This window comes from Helianthus annuus, chromosome 3, assembly GCF_002127325.2.
Source record: "Helianthus annuus cultivar XRQ/B chromosome 3, HanXRQr2.0-SUNRISE, whole genome shotgun sequence".
Lineage (NCBI taxonomy): Eukaryota > Viridiplantae > Streptophyta > Magnoliopsida > Asterales > Asteraceae > Helianthus > Helianthus annuus.
In genome coordinates, this window is record NC_035435.2 from 138,645,615 (window position 1) to 138,662,241 (window position 16,627).

Genomic DNA, 16,627 nt, shown 5'->3' on the forward strand with positions numbered 1-16,627 from the left:
TGGGCGGCTAATACACGATCTGGACCTTGGAAAGCCGAAAATAAGACCGGAAAGACAAACAGAGTTGACCGATGCTCTAAGGTCACCTTACGTGAAGCGGGCAGTGTCGATTAAGGCAAAGCTTGAAAACGCTGAGCTCTCCGTCAGCTCATACATGTTTTCAGCCTGGGGTTCAATGTGGTATGTTAAAACACATCTGTTTTGGTAAAACACATTAATATTGTATTCGAAAAAATAGTAATGCACCGATATACTCACAACAGTTTGAAACTGATTCTGATGAATAAATTGTAAAACATTTAATAAAACACATTTGTATACATTAGGGATGTTGTCTTCAGAACTAAGAAAGGAGTGCCGGTGATGAGATCTCCGCTCGAATCATTATTGCCGGGAATCGAGGTGCACATATTGGTAATAAGCGCGTGGGCGGATTTGTTGAATTACGAAGAAAAATTCAGGCTAAAGGGGAGCATCGCACGCCTGTTCTGTTCAGTCAATATGTTGGTAAGGCTGATCATATTGGAATTGCAATTTAAGTTGTCAACTTTAGTAATATTGTTTAACACGATTAATTTGAAATGCAGAATGAAGACGACTACATTAAAAATGCAAAATCAAGAGCAAAAACGTTCGGAGACAACATGGAACCGGTTTTAGTTTCAGCTGATGTCAAAAAGATACCTGAACATGCCCTCATCTTTGTACCAGTCTTACACGAAGCTCATTTCTATTGTGTATGCTTTAATTTAATGGACATGAAGGTAGAAGTTTTGGACAACAGCGCTAAGGATGTCTCAATGCAAGCGAAATACAAAAAAAGGCCGGAAAAATTGGTACGCCCGTCTATATATAAAATACAAAAGCCCTGTGTTATATAAATGCATGTCATTTGGATTACAATTTTTTATAAACACAAAAATTAAAAACTGCAAAAAAAATGTTTACAAAATATATATGAATAAGGTTTGATGTTAAAACACATGTGATAATAAAATGACTCTAAATGATGATATTATAAGTTTAATGTGTTAAAACACATTAAAATGTTACTTAAACTGTTACTTAATGTGTTAAAACCCACTTCATGATAATTATAAGTTTAGTGTGCTAAAACACACTTGATAAAATGAATGATACGTTAGCAGCACTAGTGAATCTTTAAAACACAGTGTAGAACATAATAACATATAAATATTAAATTAAAACACACTGTTACTTAATTCTACGTTGTATTGTGCCTCTACATGTGTATTACTTTATTACTTTACTACAGTATTGTGCCTATACATAATAACGGTATTAAGAGCTTAAAACACACTGAGTCAGAACTTTAAATTTATCTCTTTGTTAATTACGTTGATCATTTTAATGCATTCAGCTTAAAACACAAGCGCTGATTTAAACTGTTTATCGTGCAGCGTGATGCTTTATCGGTGTACTTGGAAAAAAATGGGCATCCGGCGGGCGGGGTGATCGATAAGGTTGAGCCGGTACGATTGGAAATGCCATGGCGTACAAAAAATAATGTAATCGATTGTGGCGTCTTCCTGATGCGCCATATGGAAACATACAAGGGCGTATCTGGAAAAGGTTGGGAATGCGGATTCTCAAATGAGTGCACTGATGCGGGTGAGATTTCATACAAGCAGAGCAAAGAGATTGATGATCTCCGGCGTAAGTACATTACGAAGATGCTCCTAAGTGAAGGAAACGAGTACAGAGGTTTTGTTAAAGCCGAGGTTGCTAAATATAACAAGTTGTCGGCGGATGAAAAAAAGAGGCTAGAATCAAAAGCCTATGACACAATCCTTGCAAGATTGGATAACTAGCTTAAAATGACATGTTCTCGAAAAAAAACTTTGTTAGCGGTAGTTTGTTGACGTATTGTGCACTGATTTTCTTAAAACCCAGTTAGTTTGTTTTGTTCAGTTATCTCAATGACTTTAACAAGTACAAATATGTTAACTTTGAACCTCTTGAACCTTGTGAATTTGTGGCTATATTATTACTTTGTTTCAATCTACAAAAGATATACAGTGCTATGACCTATTAAAACACAGTCTAGATACTTAAAACACAGTGCCAATAATGTGATCTGGGAACCAACCTATCTATGTCATCAAGCATCTATACCTTAAAACAAACTTAAAACACATTAATATCAATACAGAAACTAAAGAGTTTACAAAAACCTTCAAGTATTAAAAAGATTGACTTCAACTTCGAATATCTGTGAAAACACATTACATATAACAGGCTGATGGATCCTAAGGAATATAAGCCAAATTAAAATTGTTAAAACACATTAACATTTAAAGAGGCTGATGGTTTGTCTGGAAAAGGCATTGTTACAGTTGTGTGACCCCTTAAAACACAGTCTACATACTTAGTGCCAATAATGAAATCTGGTAAGCAACCTATCTATATCATCAAGTGTCTATGCCTTAAAACGAAGTTAAAACACTTTAAATATCAAATACAAAAACTAAATAGTTTACAACAACCTTCAAGTATACAAAGGATTGACTTCAGATTCGAGTATCTGTGAAAACATACATTAAAACAAGTTAACGCACTTTAACATCAATAACATAAACTAAATAGTTGAAAAAACCTTCAAGTATACAAAAGAATGACTTCAGGTTCGAATATCTGTGAAAACACATTACGTATAACAGGCGGATGGATTCTAAGGAACATAATCCAAATTAAAAATGTTAAAACACATTAACATTTAAAAGGCTTGTGTTTTGTCTGGAACAAAGTTAACATTTAACATTTATAGTATGCTAAAACACATATGGCTACTAAAACACATTAACATTTAAAAAGTATGCTCGTTACTCTGGAACAAAGTGAGTACTTAAGACACAGTTGAAAACTGCACTTTATGGACTAAAACAAGTTTAAAACACATTTTTAACGAAGTAAACAAATATGCCAAACCCACGAACAAATCCAGAATCCCGTAAAACAGATATGGCTACTACATAAAGAGCTTAAAACTAAAACACAAAAGCAACTATTTTCATAAAATGTCGAATACAAATCAGTCTTAAAATCACCAAAACCAAATCTCAACACAAACATACGATAAAAAAATAAAACTAAAAAACGGATAGTTCAGCAAAGTACTTAGAAAAATATTGATAAAAAAAGATCCTACTATGCCATCTCCTCATCGTCCATATCTGCATCGTTTCCAGATGTGTAAAACACATCATCATCATCGTTCAAACCAGTACCATCACCTTGAACAACCATAGCAGCATCTCCTTCAGGAATTGTGTCTTCATTACCACCAGCATTCCGCGAAGAACCTGCCTCAGCCCCAGCCACGTTGTATTTCCAGCACGTTACTCTGTTATGACCGTATTTTTTACATAATGAACATTGACGAAGTTTACTTCCAGACTGACTTACGGCTCGCTCCTTTTGAGATTTAAGGCGTTTATGAGAACCACAGCCCTTGAACCTGGTACCAACTGGAACACGGATAGTGGTCGTGCTCTCTGGAGCAACTCCTAGCAGTTCAGCAAATCGGTTACGTCGTGTCTTGGGAGGTGCATTTATTTGAGCTTCATCCGCGGCTGACATAAACTGCTTGATATGGTCTCGAAAATCAGACAACTTATCAAAATTTGAAATCAGCTTGTTAACGACATACTCCGTTGCGTGACTAATCTCCCGAACACACCGGTTAACCTCGTCACTACGATCTGGATTTCCACCATCCGTAAGAATGGACCCGGGGGAACTATTTGGAACAGCTTCACGCGTCCAACGCCTCAATATATATTGTTTAGGAAACTCCCTTATATCAAGAATCCGTAACACGCAAAAAATGTGACTACAAAACAGCCCAAACTGCTCAAACCTGTTGCATGTACACTTAACAGTAACATCCTCCTCGCGTATCATAACCTGTAACATTTAATATCAATAAAACACAGTTCATAAAAAAATAAATAATAGACAAAAAATAAGACCACATAAAGAAAAAATAAACAATCACCTCAAAGTACGAAGAACATGGCTGATCGAGATCCTTTATAAAAAACTTAATGAAATCACCGACGTGATCTAATCTGACACTCGCACAACGATGAATAGCATGTTGAATCTCGAGTTGAACATCAAAAAATAAAGTTCTAGTATATATTTGAGCTGCTTGCTTCTCGAGAACAAAATCACTCCACTCTCCAGGGTTGGTGTATCGAGTGTCATGATCGTTTTTTCGGTGCTCATGCCTTTGCGCTTCAATAGCCGTATCAAAGTGGCTAAGAAATTCAACCAACGTGCACTTTGGATTGCTAATTTTTCCAAAAAAGTGGTTCTCGCTTTCGGACCTAGATGATGTCCGCATAAGACCAGACATTTCTTCTTCACGATAGTAAGCTGGAATCCATGATTCACGTAGCCCATATATATACGTCAGCCATTCATGGTCGGTTAACCCGAAATCATGAATAATAGCGGCCCATTCAGCCTCAAAAGCTTCGGGCAATAGAGAATCAGTCCAAACAACTGCAGACAATCTTTTCCTGAAATCTGTATTTGAACATAAGGCAGCCCCAACCTAAAATGGCACATTGTATCGTGAATGACAAAAAAAAAAAAATTTTAAAACACAGAACAAATCACACAAAAAATAAAAAAAAAATAAAACCCTGCCATATAAAACCCATACCTTTGTAGTGAGTTTATCCATGATATGCCACATACATAACCGATGCCTCGACTCAGGCCAAACATCAGCTATAGCCCTTTTCATCGCAGGGTCTTGGTCAGTAACGATTACAGGAGGCGCGTACCCGTATGCGTTCTTGATCGCCCTAAGTAACCAGCTATACGTCTCTGCCGTTTCCGAACCGAGAATTGCAGCACCAAGTGTCACGTTCCTATTATGATTATCAATCCCAGTAAAAGGGACAAACATCATGTTATACCTTTAAAAAAACACACAATCAGCGATGAAAAAACAAATCATGATGTATTTATAATACAGTAAGATTTAAAACACAATAAATATGTAAAAAAAATAAACTCATAGTTACTTGTTACGCTTGTATGTAGCATCAAATGATATAACGTCCCCAAACATATAATAATTTCTCTTCATATCCTCGTCGGCCCAAAAAATGCACTTCAACACACCTTCGTCTGTGGTTTCATATTCACAAGAGAAGTTCGGTAAAAACTCCTTTTTTCTCATCAAACGCTTGACAAACATTTCCGCATCAAACTCTCCGATAAAAAGATTTAACTCCTTCTTGAAATTTTTAAAATCGACTTTGGTAGCACCGACTTTGTCGAACCCACCATACACTTCCTTCATAATGTTAAATGCACGAACAGGCCCGATGTTGAGATGTGACATCTTGTTTATCATCTCTTCGTGTGCACGATTAATACCCCTGTTTTCCTTGAGAAGATGTAAATCTTCTTCATGCACAAAATCGTGGTTGTGCGCCTCTATAAAATGATAAAGCAAATACTTCTTAGCATCGGTAAGTTTTATTCTGATCGCAGCCTGGCATCCGGTCCTTTTTGATGGTACCCTACGTACCCACCTATCGGACGGCTGATCTACTAAAGTATCAACTGGTCGAAAGTCTTTTTGACCCTCCTTTGAACAGAAAAAGTACTTGTTTATAACAATACCACGGTTCTCGTGCTGTGTGCCCTTCCTTACAGTCCAACCTCCCGCTTCTGCGTAAGTTTTATAAAAGTTATACGCGTCATCAACTGTGTCGAATAACATTCCCTCTGCTGGCGTCAACGAAGAGGGTGAATCCGGAATATATCTCTTCGTTTCGGTGTTTGGAGAAACTTGTTCAACACCACGTAATTGGTAATTAGGTGCATCTACAAGACATGACAAAAAAGGGTATAAAACACATAACTAACCAAACATAACGCAACTTAAAAAACAGCGATTCAATGATAAGAGGTGAACCTATAAAAAAACATTCACATCAAACTCAACAACTGTTGAAAACACATCACATATAACAAACTGATGTTTACACATAAAGAGTTTAAAATAAACATGAACAAAAAACTGCAACTATGGAATTTAAAACACAACATTCAACTATGTAAAAAAAGGGGTGACCTTCATACTACAAACCATCATCCAACTCATGTGAAACAATGAACAAAAACACCCTGAACATGTATGACTGTTAAAACACAACACCAATAACATGATGATGGTTTGGCACAACCTCAGCATCTGTTGAAACAAGTAATTGGTAAAACACATTACAGTTAAAAAACACATCATTTAATAAGAAACTACAAAAAAGAACTCATAACTAGTAAAACACATTACTTTTAAAACACAACATCCAATAATAACACGTAACTAGTAAAACACAGTACATTTAGAACACATCATTCAATAAGAAACTACATTAGAACACATAACTAGTAAAACACAGTCAATTTAGAACACATCATTCAATAAGAAACTAAAATAGAACACATAACTAGTAAAACACATTACTTTTAAAACACAACATCCACTCTGGAACATTAAAAAAAAATTGTCTTCAGGCTCAATAACTGTTAAAACACAACACTATTTAACAGACAACATTAACATGATTTATATAAAAGGTTGACTACAACCTCAATATCTGTTGCAACAGGAAACTTGTTAAACACAATACGGTTAAAACACAGACAAATAAGAATCTGTATAACTGTTAAAACACATCACCAACAACAAAGCTTGATGGTCTTGCTCGTAAAAAAAAAAAACTGTGGATTTTAACAAGGTGACCTCTGCTGTTAAAACACATCATCAAGGTTATGAAAACAATGTGTAATCTTTATGTACTTAATACAGCTCGACAACTCTGCTGTTAAAACACAGCATCAAGAACAATCTGAATATTTTGAATAAAGGTTATAGTAAAACAATACAAAAATGCTAAAAAGGTAACTGCAATTACCATCTGCAACATCAGCGAGGGTGTTCGAAGCCATGATCTTTCAGACTTAAAAAATATAGAATAAGAACTTTGCTGATGAATAATAGGATGATCGGATTATAATATATAGATGTGTGTTTCGTGTTCGTGGAATTTGGAATAGATTTGGATTGAAAAGAAACTACAATCCCGAATTTGATGCATAGAAATCAGTTACAAAACGAAACATGCAAAAATATATAAATTGAGATAATTACCAAAAATAAAAAAAATATATGCAATTACATGTTTGCCCTTCTAGTTAAAATACATCCCTGCCACATGTCACTATACTATTGCTTCCTAGACTTTCTAGGAAAATAGGACTTTCCACACAACTCCTACTCTTCGTGCTTATATTATGTATGTTTTAGTTGGTCTACGATTTGACGTAAGTTATGTTCAGAAACGAGTCAGGTATGACATTTGGCGGTACAAATTCAAGTTACTTTAGGTTTTGAAGCCGCCGCAACGCGCGGCGGGTCAAAAATTCTAGTTACACTTCACTTCGCATCCACATCCAAAACCAACTTCTTAAATCTTTTAATACTCACCCTTTTCGGCAGCATCAGTTTGACGTCTGCAGCCAAGGCATCCTCTCCTCGCCGCCCACCCCACCCGTTGAACCGTCCTCCAACCACCATCTGCATCAGTCGCCGATTGAAGCCGGAACCACAGTCAGATCGTATTTCCGGCACCGTTCGTCGCTGAGAGGATCGTGTAACAGAGCATTCGACACCGTCAGTCAATCCCTTTGCATCTGGTAAACCTTCAGCACTCCTGTCCTGTATGAAAAGTTGCAGGTTTAGTTTAGGCCCTTTTTGTTTAAGAAGGGCATATCCGTCATTTTATTTGAATTTTGCTGAAAAGTCTAACGTCAATACACGGGCTTAGATCATTTCAAGAAAAGAAAAAAAAAAAAAGATTTGATATTTTATTAAGCCAGAAACTGTTGTTGTTTCAATGTTTCGTGAATTTTACGCAGATTTGAATTCCAGGGTTTTCTATTCAAATATCTCCAAGCGCTCTCTCTCTCTCTCTCTCTCACTACAAATTATTCTGCTATTCAATTTTCCACAGGTAACATGCTTCGACTATCGCAATGTGTTTGTTCGATTTTGTTTTCTATTTATCAATTGCAATTATGCTTCAATTTGTTTTTTTTTTTTTTCTATTTTCAGGTGTTACAATCCACATAGGTTTCAACGACATTAACGCTGCTAACGATTCTCATTACCTACACTAGGTACACACAATCATTCCTCAAGTTTCGTTGCTTATTGCTTATGTTGATTATTGCTTGTGTTAAAATGTCATACTTTGATTCCAATCTTTGTTGAACATATTCATATCTCTTTAGTTATGTTTGGTGTGATTCCGGCTTGAAAACGAGACGTATTAACTGTAGAAGGAAAGAAAATACCTCATAGGGTGTTTGGATGCGCGTATAATCTTGGTAATTTGAGTGCTTGGTGGACTTTGTATATGACTTTTTACTGTTATCTAAGGTTGAAATATTCAAATTAGAAGAATTATTGTAGTTGATTAGTGAGATAAGTTTAAAGTTACATAACAATTAACTGATTACCTCATTATCTGATTCCAATTGTGCAAGGTTTAATGATCAATTCAAAAGTGAATTGTCTTTCTTTTGTCAGATACCAGGAAATAAGAATTTAAGTTTATGTAAAACAGTAAATGGATGCTGCTTTGCCGCTCGATAAGTTAATGGACGAGTTATCGTTAGAGTCCGTGAATGAAGATGGCTCATCAGATTCTGACACAAAGTAAGTTTTACCACCTCTGCAGCTCACGTTCACAGAGCGGAAAACTGTCGATACAGATTAGAATAAATAGTTAAGCTTAAGTCAAAATTTGAATATTGGACCGTGAATTGTTCTTGTCTGTATAATGGCAGCGCAGGAATATTTTTTCATCTTTTATCTCACTTTTGCAGGGGAAAAATGCATGTAGTATTGGTATCAACTGGAAGCTTCAATCCTCCTACTTTCATGCATTTACGCCTTTTTGGTATGTGTTCCTGGTTGCTAGTTTTTGTGATCTGTTTGTTGTCGTGTTTGAGAAATGAGCCTAGGTAACATCCAAACAGCTGCACGTTTTTTTTTCATATAAGAGTTGAGAGGAATTTTTTTTATTACATGACATATATGCATTTATCAGTTTTTAATTTTACAATGCAAGTGAATAAACTATGGTGATTTAAAGTTTTAGGAAATTGGAATTATACATTTATGGTTTCATAAGTGCAGCTCAATATAATTTGGATATATACTAATCTTATGTCTTGTTTGCACTTAGAATTGGCAAGGGATGCACTTAACTCCAAAGGGTTTCACGTTGTCGGAGGTTATATGTCACCTGTAAATGATGCATACAAGAAAAAGGTATCTGATTTCCTGCAGCGTTACATTCTTCACACCCGAAAAAGAAGTTTAAGACATTTAAAATGAATGGGAAAGTTTATTTTGCTTCTTGATGGAATTATTCGTACTCATTAATCATAATTATCAAATTAGATTAAATCTACTGTCCATGCCTTGTATCTCTGTGATATATGTGTATGTATTATTAATTAGTAGCTTTCCCACGATCATATATTGTATAATTGGAGTGCACGAGCTGAAATTTAATCTTTGCACAGGGTCTCTTACCAGCCGAGCACCGTATCTCAATGTGCCAACTAGCTTGCAACACTTCTGAGTTCGTAATGGTGGATACCTGGGAGGTCTCTCTCTCTCTCTCTCTCTCACACGCGCGCGCGCATGCACACAAAGCGGTTAGAAAAATTGAAAAAATTCTTGAGCGGTTAAAAGAATTTGATGTTAACAATATGGTTACTTACATCATCGTACTTTTAGGACTAAAAGTAGAATGCATCCTTTTTTATTGAACACGTGTGGGTTTTCATTAGGGCTGTAAACGAACCAAACGAACACGAACAAGGCCATGTTCGTGTTTGTTCGTTAAGGAAATTAACATGTTCGTGAACTGTTCACGAACGCATACCGAACATAACTTTATGTTCATGTTTGTTCGTTAAGGAAATTCATCTGTTCACGAACAGTTCGTGAACACTGGTCTCGAACACAAATGAACGCAAGCAAATAAAAACGAACGCAAACGAACATTTAACTTGAAAAAAATTACAATATTATCCTTAAACATTGGATATAAGTAGTTAAATACAACCATCAAATGATAAATCAAAACAAAGAAGTCTACTACACCACCAAACGATGAATCAAGTTTAACCAACTTAGACATAATTATCCTCAAAAATGTCTTAGAATGTCCAAATTTTAGCTAACTTAGAAAAAAATAGGGTTTCAAGTTTTCAATATGTTTAGATAAAAGGTTTATTATTTATTATTTTTTAATATAATCAAATGAACACGAACGAACATAATAGAACATATTACCGAACGTTCACGAACGCAGTCGAACGAACGAGACCTGTGTTCGTGTTCGTTCGCTAAGCTAACCGAATGAAAATTTTTGTTCGTGTTCGTTTGTTAAGCTAATCGAACGAACATAAACGAACTTCCCGCCGAACGGTTCACGAACTGTTCGCTGAACATTCGGTTCGTTTACAGACTTTTCATGTTTGTTTCTTTGAAACGGGCAACTTTGTTGTATGAAGTCTTCACTTGTTTTTTTTTCTATGTTCATTGATGCAGAAATATTTATTTGGTTTTAGGCAAAACAAAGTTCATTTCAACGATCATTGACTGTGCTGTCAAGAATCAGGAGCTTTTTTTGTGATAACGGGCTGATACCTAATGGTATGCTAGATTTGCTTGTTCCTTAAGTTGCCAAAATAGCTAATGGTATGCTAGACAAGACCATGAACCGTTACTTCTGTTTTTCCTGTTATGGCATTGATCTAAGATCTTTTTGTGTTTGCCGACTCTAATCTAACTAAATTGCCCTTTCCAAAACTATTATATCTTTGGTTTTGTACCAATCAAGTGGAATTTGAGTAGAAGAGGTTTTATGGTTGAAATACCTCTTGCTACAAACACTAATCTTGTTCATTGCAATTGTAGCATTCTTAAAGGTTATGCTTGTTTGTGGCTCTGATCTGCTAGAATCTTTTGCCATTCCTGGAGTTTGGATACCTGAACAGGTAAAATCATTCTTGGTTATCCCTCTCTTTTGTGGTGGACGGCACAAAAAAAATAATCAGATAATCGTTAATTCGTTTAAAAAGTTGGGGATTTTTAGATAATTCTACATTGATCGGAATAATCAGTTTCCTTACGGTTACAACTGTTTTCCTAAATCTGTTTATCTGGACTAAAAACAATCAGAACATAACTATAGTCACTTTTCATCAAACATTGTTGCCATAATAGACACACATCCGTATGAGATTACAAATTCATGATTTTATATGACCATTTTTCATTTTAGGTCAGGGCTATAGTCAGAGATTACGGTGTGGTTTGTATCCGCAGAGAAGGTCAAGACATTGAAAAAATCATCTCAAGTGATGAAATCTTGACAGAATACAAGGTAAACCAACCACAATTTTTCACAACTCATTTATATAGTTTTTGTGTGATAAATTTGATCATTTCGATATAGGAAATGCCTCAGATTAGAACCAATAAATAAAAGAAACCAGCTGAACTACCTTTTAGCCGTTGGATCATATTTTTATTAATGACTGAAATCTCTCTCTATTCGGGACCGTTCACTCCTTTTGTCCGCTCATCAAAGGCCAAAAAACAGCTTCTTTGGTTTCTAGTTATTTGACGCTTTACCATTTGAGATCACCATTAAGATACTTTGATACGAACCTGCTCTGGAAGCAGCAACAGTTTCAACCATCCCAAGAAATTAGGAAGAGATAGTAACCGTTCCCAACTAAAGTTTAGCTTAGATAATCAGTTTTATGCGTTTTAACTCTTTTCTTGTTATATGTTTATCCGAGTTTTACTTGTAATCGGAGAATCGCCCTTCTCGAATCTCGGGCCGACTTAATCGTTAATTCTATCAAATTATTGCTTTCGATTTCCGGTATCTAACATACTTGTATGAATCTTGCAGAGTAATATTGAAGTGGTGAATGAAATAGTACCGAACCGTATCAGTTCAACTATAGTAAGGTAGCCAGTCATCAAGTTGCTATGCTCTTCTTAAAATCTAGCTCTAACACGAGGCTTAATTATGTTTGTTTATGTAATCACAGAGATTGCATTTCACGGGGTTTGTCGGTAAAATATCTGACGTCAGATGAAGTTATCGATTATATTAAACGAAACCGACTTTATACCAACGCTGCAACTTGACTGGATGAAGCTTGCTAGGTGGTTATATTCCTTTGAATAATTCAAATATTTCTGTGATGAATAAATACACCACTTTATTGTGTTCTATAGAAGTTGTGTTAGGTTCGGTTTCGATTTTGTTATTGATAAACCATGTATTGTAACTGTGTAGTATAATAAAATTATTAAATTTTAAATAAACAGATCATGAACATCATTACTATATATACACATTACACAATTTCTGTCGACCGTAGCTACAGTACTCGCGGTCGTTGGGCCACGTGTACCCTAACATTGGGCCACGTGATAAAGAGAGAGGAGAAAAGAAAGGGGCATCGATGGGTGGGGGTGGCAGGCTCCCGGAGACCATGCGCCGACCGTCTGATGAACTCAGATCTGTGTTTGGCGGCAATGGTCATGTTCTGACCAACAGCCCTGTTCTGGTGAGTTTCCTTCTCTGTCCTTGTGTTAAGGGTTTAAGCCGGCGATGATGGGGGGAGCCAAGCCGTGTTTTGTTGGCGACTGCGATGACGACGTGTGCGTCTGAGCATTAGGGTTTGTAGACAAGATGAGGCCATCTCAGAGGATATGGTTTTTACTTTTTAGGGGTGGTATCATTCCTCTGTTCTAATCGAAGTATAATTTTGACTTTATAAGTCAAAATCCTTCTTCGTGGCCGATGATGTACCTCAGATTTCAATAAACCCTGTGTTCCATCAGTTTGCTGACCGTAAAGCTGCTCTGTTAGTTCGATATCAGTTTTGTCGAGTGCTTCATTTAGGGTTAAAAACACATTTGCGAATTAGGTTGTTACTGTTAAAAGTCAATTTGGGGTTTTTAATTAGACTCAATTTTGATACTTATGAAAATCTTATATTAGTTTACTGGAAGTTTTGAACCACAACAATTTGCAATATTTATAATATTGTGTTTTGACCTACATGCTCGCTAAATCGGTTTAACCCGATTTAACCCACAACTTGTCTGACGACCATGCGCCAACCGGCCTATCGCAGTGATGATGCTGTTTAATGGTTAGATAACCTTATAATATATGTATATGTAAATATGCATCATGTATAAGTTTAACCTTCGTATGGAAGTGAATTCCAATTGAGGTAAAAACTGTTATCTATAAAAGTTGTATGATGCCATTTTGACTTCAATTTCTTTTTTTTTTATTATTTAATCTTATTCGGCTCCATAGTTTTATGTAAATTGTATAATAGAAAGGTGAACTTATAAAAATGAGCTAGGAAACCGATTTTGATTATGCAAATCCCATAAGGAGTAGAAAGTTTATGAAGTCATATCTGGGTTTGTCGAGATTTCTGCTCTCTTTGTTGAGGGTTTTAGTTGGTGATGATGGAGGGCTGCTACTTGAACTTCTTTTGCAGCTATGGCTTACTCGGCTCGACCTGCTCGATTTTATAATATACGTCGGTATAAGTTTGAGTAGTCTTTGCTTTATGTCGGGTCGCAGTATAAGTTCACGTATGTCTTTGTCTGTGTTTTACGTCATGTGGCGGTATAAAGTCATGATTTTTTTTTAAAGATTTATACCGGTTTTGATCGTCATTTGTCTAATATGGGAAAAACACGAAACTCGGTCACAAACGCGGAAGCAAACTTCGTTTGACCAAGAGTTTTCCCAAACTTGAATGACTGTGTCCAAAAATCAGAGTGATCCAACGGTTCAATCTCTGGGAAATTGACGACCTCTGCAGCTGGGTATGAAAGTGACGGAAATTTTCTTCTTCTTTTGTGAGTGTTGGACCGTTGTTTTGACCCGAAAAGTCAGTCAAGGTAGCTCATCCTCATATACAAAGGCGGAAACAGAGTATACAAGGTTACAACAGCTCATCCTTTCAATTCCACTGCTTTTATTGCTTTCTAACAAGATTTTGACAGAGTTTCGTTCCAGAGAACAATCACCAACAACTATCAGATTCGCTCAAATGACAGCTATTTATAGGCAACACTGGTTCGCTTATTTGACTGACAAATAAGCGGACCTACAACATGCACTATAAGCGGACCACTTAAGAACCTAAGAGTGAACCTACATGATACTTGTACATAAAAACGAACCTACCTCTAACAATACATAATTTGACATTTTTGACCCTGTTGACCTTTCTTGACCCCAGACTTCATGTAGACGTAGTCAACAGACATTTCATGCATCAACAGACTCCCCCTTGGATGTTGACGTAGTCTTTATCAGTCTTCAGATCCAGAGTCTTCGGTCTTGGTCTTTTCTCCAACTCTGTCTTCTCCTTCAAAAGCATTCTTTACAGGTTCCAGTATTGTCTTCTAGCTCTAACTTCAAACTTCCCATTAGCTGTTGATCCAGACTCCCCCTTTCACAGACTCCCCTCTCAGTATGCTGGGATCTTGAGATATCTGGTTCAAGTTTTGACAATTTGCCTCCGTGGGAATAATGAAGTCTCTAAACCTGTTACTCAACCAATAACGTCACAATCTATCTTTTCAATCAATAAAACTCACACTCAATCAGTTATAAACATCCACTCAAGTATTCAGGTTCAAGTTAATGACCCTGATCCCTTGATTAATCTACCAAGTTCAATTTAATGACCCTGGTTGATCTTTTTGACGAAACAAACTGATTTAGTAAAATCATTTTCAACTTTTTTTGAAAAATAACAAGTATCAAGTTAATGAACTTGTTTGTGACACAGAAAACAATCAAACTTCCAACAATGTAAGCTCTCCTCATTCTTCAGCTCAGAATCTCCTGCATCTGCTTCATCTTTCTAGAATCCGACAATCAACTTTCCACTCTGGTTTGTCTAAAATAAAGCAGAAATAAAATCTTTTTGGATTTTTAATGTGATCTAAACTAAGAAATTGTAATAATAGAAAACTTTAAATTGTAGAAAGTAAACTATTTACAAGTTTATTTTTGGCGAGCGTGTCAGGGAATCATATCAGCTTTTCAGACAAATTACAAGTACCGTTAAGCTATATTACATACTCAGATTTAAACAATTCACCTCGATTGTCGATATACTGATCCATCTTAAATTCTCACAGAAACTTCAATCTATTCAGGATACCGTTTAAGTGTCTTAGAACTTAGTTCAATTCATGTGTCCCACCTCTTGAATATACTCCCGTATCCAGAATCCCAGATATTCAGTCTTACAGGTGAGTATACCACAGATGATATCTGTAAGGGGTTAAGTGCGAAACCATGAGAGCTCAGGTCAGAACTTCCGTTCAGCAGAGAGATGACGGCTCGACTTTTGGTGTGTCCCCTTTAGAGGATCTTTTAGCATTACAACAGCAGCGACTATCAATTTTATTGTTTCATCAGCTTGCTGAGGGCGATGCTATATTTCAAGCATTTTCAGAAAGTATTATTCGGGGACTAGGTCAGTACTTCCATACAGCAGAAGTCCCGGAATAATACCCCAGATATCACTGAGTATAAAGACCTAGTATCTCAGAATATGGGACCTTTCAAACGAGATTTCAGGGGTTACCTATATATCCAAGTAGTGTTCCCCACGAATTTCACCAGTTTGAAATTTTAGGTTTATATCCTGAATAAATCTACTAAATGTACGAAAACCTATCGACACATCGTTAGTGAGACTGTTTAACTCTTTTGTCTTTCCAAATCTTTAGCATACTGTAATTGTCTAGCTGATGTACTATCATTTTCCCAATATACACAAGCTCTTTTTCAATTTTATCATGTTTTTGTATTTTTGCAATTTTTACTGTTAAAAAATCGACAAACCTTCTGAAAATAAACTATGTACAACTATCTATCTCCCCCTAAATACCAAAACACGTAAAAAATCGACAAACCATCGCAGATTGTTTCTCGTCTTCATCCACAACAGTACTCTCATCAACGCTCACAATTCCATCCGACACCGAAAGCAATTTCATACCATTAAGTTTTAACAAATATTGAAACCGATTTTTATCAAAAGCTTTGGTATGCAAATCAGCTTTCGAATAATTCTGTTTAACAATAATCATAAAATATTAATAAAATTTTTGATTAATTGAGGTTATCATTAATAATACTAAAATCTGATTACAATAATTGATATGTACTTACAGTTAGAATTTCTGAAACAATAACCAACTTCTGATATTACTAATAAGTGTTTTATAATAGTATCAATAATAATTGGTATAACATAATAATAATAATAATAATAATAACAATACTAAAATAACGAGGAAAGCAAAAACACAGAAAGAAGAGAGAGACGTCAGATGGGGTTACCGGAATTTGTCGTCTTCTCCGGCGAGCTCCGGCGAGAGTTCAGGGTCTCCGGCGACTGAAGGTGATCTCTACCG

General features: G+C 36.0%; 3 protein-coding genes across 6 annotated transcripts; 2 read left to right on the plus strand and 1 right to left on the minus strand.

Annotated features, from left to right (window-relative positions):
• Positions 1-762: 762 nt before the first annotated feature.
• Positions 763-1,934, plus strand: LOC118490700. The gene is made up of 2 exons (XM_035988513.1): positions 763-836; positions 1,422-1,934. Exons 1-2 carry the CDS (start codon positions 801-803, stop codon positions 1,830-1,832), a joined length of 447 nt encoding a protein of 148 aa, XP_035844406.1. The 5' UTR covers positions 763-800; the 3' UTR covers positions 1,833-1,934.
• A 1,234-nt stretch (positions 1,935-3,168) lies between these two features.
• LOC110931931 (protein FAR1-RELATED SEQUENCE 5-like) lies at positions 3,169-6,999 on the minus strand. The gene is made up of 5 exons (XM_022175301.2): positions 6,966-6,999; positions 5,061-5,871; positions 4,694-4,952; positions 4,019-4,582; positions 3,169-3,927 (listed from the first exon to the last, which is right to left on the minus strand). The coding sequence occupies exons 1-5, from the start codon at positions 6,997-6,999 to the stop codon at positions 3,169-3,171; spliced, it is 2,427 nt and encodes an 808-aa protein (XP_022030993.2).
• Positions 7,000-7,520: 521 nt separating this feature from the next.
• Positions 7,521-12,502, plus strand: LOC110929506 (nicotinamide/nicotinic acid mononucleotide adenylyltransferase). Of its 4 annotated transcripts, none has more exons than XM_022172660.2 (12): positions 7,521-7,746; positions 7,969-8,063; positions 8,165-8,229; positions 8,642-8,770; positions 8,941-9,014; positions 9,303-9,388; positions 9,646-9,780; positions 10,702-10,786; positions 11,051-11,130; positions 11,418-11,519; positions 12,057-12,115; positions 12,199-12,502. In XM_022172660.2, exons 4-12 carry the CDS (start codon positions 8,682-8,684, stop codon positions 12,296-12,298), a joined length of 810 nt encoding a protein of 269 aa, XP_022028352.1. In that variant the 5' UTR covers positions 7,521-7,746; positions 7,969-8,063; positions 8,165-8,229; positions 8,642-8,681; the 3' UTR covers positions 12,299-12,502. The 4 variants fall into 4 exon arrangements, with proteins under 4 accessions (XP_022028352.1, XP_022028353.1, XP_022028354.1 ...); XM_022172661.2 differs by having other exon boundaries at positions 8,679-8,770; XM_022172662.2 differs by having other exon boundaries at positions 7,982-8,063.
• The last annotated feature ends 4,125 nt before the right edge of the window (positions 12,503-16,627 follow it).